Source organism: Protopterus annectens, chromosome 3.part0, assembly GCF_019279795.1.
Source record: "Protopterus annectens isolate FY-2018-M chromosome 3.part0, PAN1.0, whole genome shotgun sequence".
In the NCBI taxonomy this organism is placed as follows: domain Eukaryota; kingdom Metazoa; phylum Chordata; order Ceratodontiformes; family Protopteridae; genus Protopterus; species Protopterus annectens.
The window spans coordinates 608,990,992-609,000,991 of record NC_056731.1 but is presented as its reverse complement, the minus strand read 5'-3'; the positions used below and the strand labels follow the sequence as shown (position 1 = coordinate 609,000,991).

The 10,000-nt window shown below is 36.7% G+C and overlaps 1 protein-coding gene across 1 annotated transcript in view; it reads left to right on the top strand.

The window, feature by feature from the left end:
• LOC122796879 (collagen alpha-6(VI) chain-like) overlaps positions 1-10,000 on the top strand; it is a 1,248,728-nt gene that overhangs the window by 1,092,033 nt on the left and 146,695 nt on the right. The window contains exons 31-33 of the mRNA XM_044065630.1: positions 1,466-1,528; positions 6,533-6,568; positions 6,664-6,700. Coding sequence (XP_043921565.1) covers positions 1,466-1,528; positions 6,533-6,568; positions 6,664-6,700 — 136 coding nt within the window. The remainder of the gene's footprint in view (positions 1-1,465; positions 1,529-6,532; positions 6,569-6,663; positions 6,701-10,000) is intronic.

The window sequence follows — 10,000 nt, the reverse complement described above, 5'->3', positions numbered from 1 at the left end:
CATTGTATATTTCAACTGCAAACAGTAACTGTGACTTCAATACCCTTTATGTTTATATAAACTGTACACTAGATATGTCTTTGTATTAAGTGCCAGCTGTTTCTAATTTTCAAGTTTTTTCCTGATTTTGGCCTGAAATGTTGCTTTTTCCTTCAATGGCAACAATTCTTTGCAAAAAGTTGAATGACTGGAGTCTACAAATAATGGCAACGGTTAGAGTTGCCGACATCTTTGTTTCAGAAGCTGCATATTAATCCACATCCTCTGGTTCTCTCAGTCTGTAGTACTAATATTAAAACTGTTGATCTGGACCTTTTCGTTGTTTTTGGCTTTGTTTCTAACTCTGGGAGTAAGAAGTTGAAAGAGGTTAATTAAAGGGTTGATGTAGGGTTAAGTGCCGTAGTCTTTACCGCTAGACACTGCAATGCGTAAATAAGATCAGCTTTCGCCCTCTTCATTTCCTCTTCTCTTTGCACTTTATCTTCCAGTGTGAAATGTTTATGCTGCTTTGTGTTCGGCATCTGTTTGGGGGAATATGAAACTGTACCTCAGCTAAACTGTTACCGCCATCTCCTGGCCGCAAACTTACACTGCAGGGTTTAAATTGCAGTACTAAAATGATTGCTTTCTTTTGTGTTTGCTTTCACTCTTTTAAATTTAAACGGCTACCAAAATTTTTATTCACTTATACCAATATAGAACATGAGCAACATAAAAAAAAAATAGGAAAGCAAACCTCTGATGTTACCTCTTTTTGTTAGGTTATTTCAGAAAACCTCATCCACTTGGGTTTTAGTTTCTGATTCATAGCCTATTTTTATCTACTTGTTAGGTGACACAGTAATATAACAGCTTGCTTTTTTTTTTTTTTTTGCTAATATGGCCATCTATTACAAAAAAACATGATAGCAGTTTCACACATAAAGTTTACTCCCCTGGCACCACCACTGAAGCCTTCACTGTCCATACTGTAATTGAAACAAAATATTCTGTTGTGTACTACAGAACAGTGATACCACTTCTGATGTTGAAGGCTCCTGCTGCTTAACTTGTAAGATGTCGTATGCCCTTCCTAACGCTATAGCCACTAGGCATGCTGCCACAAATACAAAAAAAACAGGCCAGAGGCTACAATCATTAAACAGAGGCTGATCATACTGTGTCTATAGACGAAAAAATAAAACTACTACATATGATGTTACCTATTCTAATCATTGCTACTTAGGCTCTACATTAACTGAGTTATTCCAAAAAAGATCAGTCAGACCAGTCAGTGTAAGAACATCAGTAATGTATGCTTCCAGGTTATGATTTATGGAAGTATAAAAACAGAAAAACAATACAGTCTGACTCAGTACAGCAGTCTCATTAGAATTACAGCAATTTAAGAATTTACTACTGCAATAGAGACAAAGTAAAAAAATATATATATTATTCTTACTACTAACATTGTTATTCATTGTAGGGAAACTCTGGCCTTCCAGGAGAGAACGGAAGCCCTGGCACTTTGGGACCAAATGGACCAAGAGTGAGTAACTCTGATTACTTCATTATGTGTGTGTATGCCTGTGCGCGTGTGTGTGTGTGTGTGTGTGTGTGTGTGTGTGTGTGTGTGTGTGTGTGTGTGTGTGTGTGTGTGTGTGTGTGTGTGTGTGTGTGTGTGTGTGTGTGTGTGTGTGCGCGTGTGACTCCATGTATTACCCCTGCAAATGATCCAGTTACATAGTGACATGACAATAAAGGTATTGCAAAACAAGCAGCAATGAAGTTAGTCTTTCTAACACTCACAATGTTCAGATGTCATCAATGTAAGATGTCTCCTCAGCTTCAGACAGAGTATGCACCCAAGTGATCAAGTTCAGGTTTATGTCTTTATGTTAGACACTGAGAATGAAATAAAACTTAAATAGTTTCCAATAGACACACTTGCTTATGCTGCTTTTTTCCAGGTAGCCACATTTTCTGGTACTGTACAGCAGGTTGGTTGCAGGACAGTTCAATACAACATAATTTGGTCACGTTCACTCAAATAGACTTAAATTAACAGTTCTTTAAATGGTGTTGTTTGGTGATAGTGTACCTCACAGTTTTTAGGTAATGGAAAATGGTTCAGGTTTGCTAGAATAAAGTACAATTGTGTAACTACTAGTCTGGTCCGACTGGTATAAGTCCTTTGTTCTTTCTACATAGTTTCTAAGAGGCCTGTTTATATCCAGCAAATGCAGTATTCTTTTTAATTGTTCTTGGGCCTTGGGAAAAAAAAACATTAGAATCCAGGCCTTAAAGATTCTCCTGAAATAAGTAATAGCCACAAGGGGGAATATTTTATGGGATAAAAACTTCAGGTACTGCAAATCATTTGGTTCAAAGGAGGACAGGGTCACTAAAAACTGAGATTTCGCGCAGCAAAGATAGGCCTCACGGAGGTGGGAGCATGAAGTATAAAACTCACTTCAGCAGCTATTTAAAAGCAGAGTGGGTAGCCAAGGGGAATCCATAGGGAAGTGGTCTGCAATAACTGAAAGATGCACCTTTATAGTTAAATAAGATAACCCCTTTGGAACAGCTCAGCTAAATACTAAAAGACTACGGGATTTAAAGCTGCAGTTAGTAAGATTCCCTTTGACTACAACAGGAAGAGACCCCTTTCCATTTTGGCTAAATAGGATTTGCATTTCTTGGTAATTCAGTTTTTTGGGTTTTACATAATAACCAGCACAGCTTCAGAGATATTCCTGACAGGTATTATAGTAAAACTATTCATGCCACCAGCCTGACAGTCCTTATTTACAGTGACCATTTTGCTACATTTAGAGATTAGGTATCTCAGTGTTAATATCTCTACCTGACAATCCCATGATGTCAGGTTCAATCCTCAATTCATTCACTGTCTGTGGGATGTTTTAATATTCTCCCTATGTCCGTTTGGTTTTCACTGGATACTCTAGCTTCCTCCCATATTTAGATGACATGCTGGCTAACTGATTACACTAAATTGTCCATATTTTTATGTTGAATTTACCCTTGCCCTTGTAGTCTAGGTCTTGGCTGAAATAGATCTATATTTCAGTCCATCTACTCAATTAATTAATGAATAAATAAAATAAAACTTTTGGAAATGGTTCTGGCCCATCTTTGCCCATGCGAACCTGCCACGAAAATCATGGTTGCCTTGGCCAAAGAGGTGATATTAGAATGAACCGTATTTTTTTCCTTACCTTTTGAAGGATACTTGGCCCAAGTGGAAACAATAAAAAATGTTTAAGTCTCCCTGTTCTTTAGTAGAAAAAGGTGCTCACTAGCCTGACTCCTTTACAAGGAAAAATTGGCAAAGAATTTCTGCAGATGATAGCTTAGGATGCACATTAGTCTGTCTCATGGGCTCCTTAACTTTGCACTAGGCTTGGAAACATACCTCTTGGCACAAGGAATCTGGACAAAACCTAAAATAATGAGGGGGCAAAGGCCCAAAAATAAGGACAGATTTTTAAATATTGCACAAGTTGTGAGCTAGCATGGATTTTCTGAAAGATATAAAGTCTAAAGTCAAACATATGTCATTATTTAGTGACTTCAATCATCTGTGTTTTTTTGTCCTTTTTCTTATGTACTTTGTGAGCAGTAGCAGCATTCTGTCTAAAACATTGTTTAAAATGTCTTAGGATTCATCTTGATAGAGCTAGGCATTTCCATGATAAAAGATCCCTGGGGACAGTAAAACATTTTGGCTAACAAAATCTGGATAGCAAAGCATTTTTTCACTGATGATTGCACAACTGATTTATGGTTATGATGATGATTATAGTTAGGTTTGTGTTGAATTCTTTAGAAGTTGTTTATTTTAATTATACTTTTACCAAAGGTTTAAGTTATATTCAAACAGAATAGGGCATGAAATATCAACAGCAGGATTCCAGTAATTATGTTTCCTTTCTACAAAAGGAATGTAACCTACTGCAATCACATGAGGAAATTGTATTAACCCAAATTCATCTCTGAGGGTCGTCTTTTTGTGAAAAAAGAAATGGAAAATGCACTTGCATTACATTTATATTTGTTAGATGTGTTGGTGCCATTAATATTTATTTTTATATGTTTATTTGTTACAAACGTTAGTTTGCATCAGTTAAGAAGATTATTGCAGCTGAACATAGCATGTCAAGTCTCAGCACAGAACCATTGAGACAGTCTAATATAAAGTTGTCTGTTACCTTTAAAGAAAGCTGCTTTTCAGTCCATTAATGAAACCTACTTAAGGGCAAATAGAATCGGCTAAAAAAAAAAAAAAAAAAAAAACTGGTATAATTTTGTCCGTTAGATGAGTTGTCATTTGAAAATAATAGGTAGCTTGTCTTGCAGATGGTTTTCAATTTGCATGAATGGATACATTATCATAGCACAGATGGTTTTCAATTTGCATGAATGGATACAGAATCACAGCACAGCTGCTGAACTCTCACAACAGGTTAATATGGAGGATACCTTGGTGAAGCATACTTTTGTTCTCAATTTGATACTTGTGTGCAGGAAACCAGTACCATTCAAATGCCTTTCATTTAGTCTAATTAACACTGCAATTGCACACAGCAGAATTCAACAAACTGAAACAATTTCTTGCAAGGTCACTAGGATTTAAGATTCATAAGGCTGGATCACAAAAACATTTTCATTAGATCTTCATTTTAACTCTTGTCAAAAACTGTTTTTTTTTAATTTAATTCCTTTTGAGATATTTTATTTCCATTACATTGACCCACTGCTACTAGACAACAAATGAAGCACACGGGCGTGATGCCCTTGCACTGGTCTAGTAATCAAGGAGCCTCAATCCTCACTACTGGCAACAGCTAGGGGATGTACACATTGGGAGGATGACAATTACAGACACAGTAAAGTGTAATTTCCCTTAAGAGCAGACAGAGACCACAGTCAGTCTGGGACTGATTTCTCCCTTTTTTTCCAGATCCCCAATAAGACTCCCCAGTGGCACAGCTGTAGGGTTGAGATCTCAGCTGAGTGGCTAAGCCAAGACCTCCAGCACCCTCTCTGTCCAACCAGTGCTTCGTATCCCTGGTCAAGTAGCTGACACACATACACTTTGAGGTTTGATTTAGATACAAACACACACACACACACACACACACACACACACACACACACACACACACACACACACACACACACACACACACTCCTGGGAAAGGCTGGCACAGGTTTACTATCTATGCCCCCTTCTGCCCTAACTATAGGGTAGTTTCCACTGTTACTAATCACTCTTATCAGCTATTTTTAAGGCCCTTAACAAAGGGTGTCCAGTCCTACTGTGTAATGTTACTATTAATCCAAATGGTAGTCTGACCAAGCAAGGCTATTAGAATGGCCTGTACAGTGTCACCAAACAGATATGTAAGTACTCTTAAGACCTTAAATATGTCTCACAAATATCAGCCACAAAAATAGGTTTAAATATATTTAATAATAAATAATAAAAGAACAAGACAATACTGAGTCAATCAACACAGTAACTTCAGAGTTCAAAATCACAGGAAATATTTTAAAGCAACATTATAGGACAGTCAAATAAATACAGAAAACACCCAAACTAATCTTTACTATATTCCCATCTATATCTAAGAGAGATACGATGCCCTAAATTTTACTCACAGAGCATGGCAAGTTGAAATGGTGATGATGAGTGGATGTTCTTGCTAGGTCCAAGGCAAAATATAAAATGCACACTCTCTCTGTCTGTGAGAGTTCTTAATTAATATCAAATATTACTGCTGAGTTAGCTTGGATGTCATCTGTTTTCAGTTCCCAGGTTAAACCCCCAGTATCCAACATTTAACATCTCTGTGTGAAAAATACATACCCTTTAGATGTTTGCAGTTGCTGGAAGACATAAAACAATAAACACTTACAAAACAATGCAGAAGGCACCCTAGTTCTAGACATCCTGTCCCCTTGCTGCATTGAAACTAACTTTTATAACACAGTCATAAAATAATTTAATTTCAACTTATTTTCTTGAAGTTTTGCACGTTAACCCATTTATGTTCGAGTTTCTACTGTTAAAACATACATTTGCACAGGTATATAGTTTTTATGCATTTCTGTTCTAAGTCAGCAGGGCATGCTGTGGTTACACTTTAGCTCAGCACATAGCATACAGTTCTGTATAAATCATATCAATATCCATAAATGACACAGAATTATTTACAAAATTCCAGTTAGGTGGGCTGGCAATATTTCCCTATATCACAACAGGATCTGGCATTATTATGGTCTTGCGTGTTGTGTATTTTTTAAGTGAAATCAGAAACATAGGCAAACTCACTTAAAATATGGTAATATGCATCAAAAGGTGTATGTAAAGAAAATGTCTTCTTGTAAAGAAAATGTCTTGACTGCAATAAGGTTATACGTTTAGAAATGTTTATGCTTACAGTAAATGAATTTGAAAATGAGTGTTTAAAGGTATAGACTTTGTAGATTTCAATGATTTTTATGACCTATGACTTGTCTGTTGCAGGGACCTAAAGGACAAGCTGGAAAACTAGATATGAAAGTATGTAAGCTAACAATCATATATTTTTTTCTTTTGAAAAGTTTCAATAGAATCTAGGTTAAATATGTAACTGTACTTTGTTCTTCTTTCCTTAGCCATGTGATCTTGTTAAATTTGTCCGTAACAATTGTCGTAAGTATATCTGCAACTCATTCTTTGTACTTTGGTATAGTTACTCTTGTTTAGTTTTCAAGCACTTCTTATTTGCCGTACTGTCATCAAGAAAAAGATGGAAAACAACATTACCAGAATTGTTTCAAATTGTAGCTCCATATAAACAGCAAATCAATTGCAAAATAAATAGAAATGTGCACACACACACACACACACACACACACACACACACACACACACACACACACACACACACACACACACACACACACACACTAAATCCACGATAGCTGCAACTTCGAAAAAAAGGGAAACTCTAAGACACAGCCATTTCAGACTTAGTAAACACTGTCCGGTTTTACACATTCAGTATCACTATTCCAGGACATGCAGTCACTGGAACATTCAAAAGTTTACCCAAGGTTTGTCTAAGACCTATTAAATGAATTATCTGTCTGAGGAAAATATGCATCTTATTATCAAGAAAGTAAGCCCCCAAATTTAGTCTAAGACTTATTAAATTAATTTTCAGTAGGAAGAAAATATGCATTTTATTAGCAAGGAAGATAGCCTTGCAATGATACTATACTTCAGCAATTCTATTCCTTTTGTTGCATATTTAATATAAGTAACACAAAGCTATGAATTAGTCCATGCCTTCTTTGCAAGAGAAATGGGCCACCTTCAGTATCTGTAGCTGTACTAATAACTATTTTAATATCAACAGCATCACTGAAGTTATTTATTTATTGGATTATCATTCCACTACAGTATACAGAATTTCTGGGAATAAATTGGTAAATCATTGTTGTTGGAACATGGTTTTACTGCCACTAAGCCACGTAGAACTACCTTTTACTGAATGTATATCATTTCATTGCAATATGTTTGATGCTTGTTTTTTCAAGCTTTTTAATTGATGAGTCAGATCTATATATAAAGAGGTCTGCCTTCTTCAGTCTAGTCACCAGCCGTGATTAATTTTTTCCAGTGGGTTCTGTGCAACTGACAACAACAAACCTGACTCTGTTGTCCATTGTGACCTCTAAGTACAATGGTGCAAACATAAAACATAACTGTAGCAGGGCACATGGCTTATAGAAGCAATAGGCTGGTTAAAATAGACGCTAGCACAGCCCTCTGTATAATACAAATGATGAAGTTATCAGAACAAATGATAAACAGAAAAGACACTTCAAGTCATATTGGAAACTAGTCTGCATTGGTTTATATAAAGAAGGCCTCCTCTTGGGGAAAATAAAGGTACATAAATATTTGAAGGTGTCTGCACCATTTTATATAGACTACTAATTTGTGGTGTGGAAAAAGATAAGAAAATGATCTGATGCACCATTAGGAAGTTGATTAGAAAAGATTGACTGTATATGCATTAGATGGCAGGCTTGTTATAGATGACACAGTAGGGACATGTTTCAAAAAGAGTTCCAAACTTGAGGTATCTGGCAAGGTGCCACTTTGACTTACATTGAAATTCTTGCTGAACTAAGGGAACATCTGGTAACAGGACTGACAACAATAATAGCAAATCATGTTAAGGTTTCTGTTGGCCAGAGGAAAGCAGATATCCTTCCCTGTGACACTTAAAGTTGGAGCAGACCAGAAGCTAGAAATTCATGGCTTATAGGTTTAATCTTGGTCATAAGAAAAAATACGAATTTACAGTTGAAGGAAATGGCTGTATGTATGGAACTAAATATGAAACAGGACCCAAGGTAACAAGGATTCTCAAATGAATATTATTGTCTAACAAATCAAATAGACTTATTTAACTACAAAGCCAAGATACCTGATCAAAATAGAGATCTGGATAAGTCATTGTTAGATTTAGTGAGGCACTTCATAGGGTACACCATGAACAATAGAGTACCAAAGTAGGATTAAAAAGACATGAAATGGGTCATGAAATGGAAGTATGGATAAAACACTGGCTAGGCAGAAGGCTACAGTGGATCATAATAAATAGATCAGTGGCAGATGGTGACTTTAAAGCAAGGAGGGCTTGCAAGAAATGAATAAAGGAAGCTAACTGGAATGTGGTGAGGCTGTGTTAAAACAGATCAATGACCATTAACTCTGATCAGACAACTGATAGGGTCATTCAAGTTTCACTGACAGACTACCTCAGTACTCACTCATTACAAACACATAATGGACTGCACACACACACACACACACACACACACACACACACACACACACACACACACACACACACACACACACACACACACCTCAGATATCTGACTACAATTAAAAAGACTTGTCTTAGAGTGAAATGGAGCCTTAAACAAAGGAATGCATGAGTCCACACCACTGCACTGATCTCCCCTGCACATCCCCAGTGCCCCCTCCTATTACCCCTATCCTAGCCCTACACCATCATGATACATTACTTTTTTCTTGCTTTTCACAGTTTGTTTTACCTTTTAGCTTTTCCTGCATTCTTTTAACTTACACTAACTGACCAAGACTCTATGTAATGTGTGAAGTTACTGAATTAAACTGGGAGCCTGGAAGCCAGAATTCATAAGCTTCTAGATGCATCTTAAGACCTTTTTTTAACAACTTTTTGATCTAATGATGGCCTGAAAAAAATCAGGAATAAGGAAAGAAATTTTTCTTTGTTTTTTTCTTTCAAGGAAAATTAAGCTCTGTCTAAAGCGTAATGTTCAAAGCTAACACAGTAGTAGTTCTTAATAAACTGAAAAGACAAATATTTGCAAGGATATATAAATACTTTCTGAGAATAGTACCTGCCACCCTACCCCTACTGTGGAGTTAGATTCTGATGAAAGTAAAAGCATGAATGGCTACAGGCATACATTGTACACCTGAGGGTTTGGGGAGGAAATCAGAGCACCTGGATAAAACCTGTATAGAAACAGTGAGCACATGCAGACTTGACATAGAAGAAATCATAGCCAAAAACTACAGATCCAAGTGCTATGAGACAGCAATGCTACTTCACTGCAACACTGTGCTAATGAGCAATTGCTATCACACACATCTTACCCATACTGCCACAGTCACCTGTTGTGTGCACTGATGAAGTTTTTAATGGAAAGTGAAGAAATGATGGCCAGTTTTCTTCTTCAGATATATTGCAATCCACCCCACCACCACACACAGACACAAACTTTAATCACAGATCCCCCATATCCATCAGTTACAGCCCCTGACTGTGCACTCGTCAAATGTCTGATGGTGTTACAAAAAATTGCTACAGCAAAATAATCCATATGGCTTCACACAAATGTGCGCTAATTCTGAAAACCCAGAATAATAGTTTAACTTCAG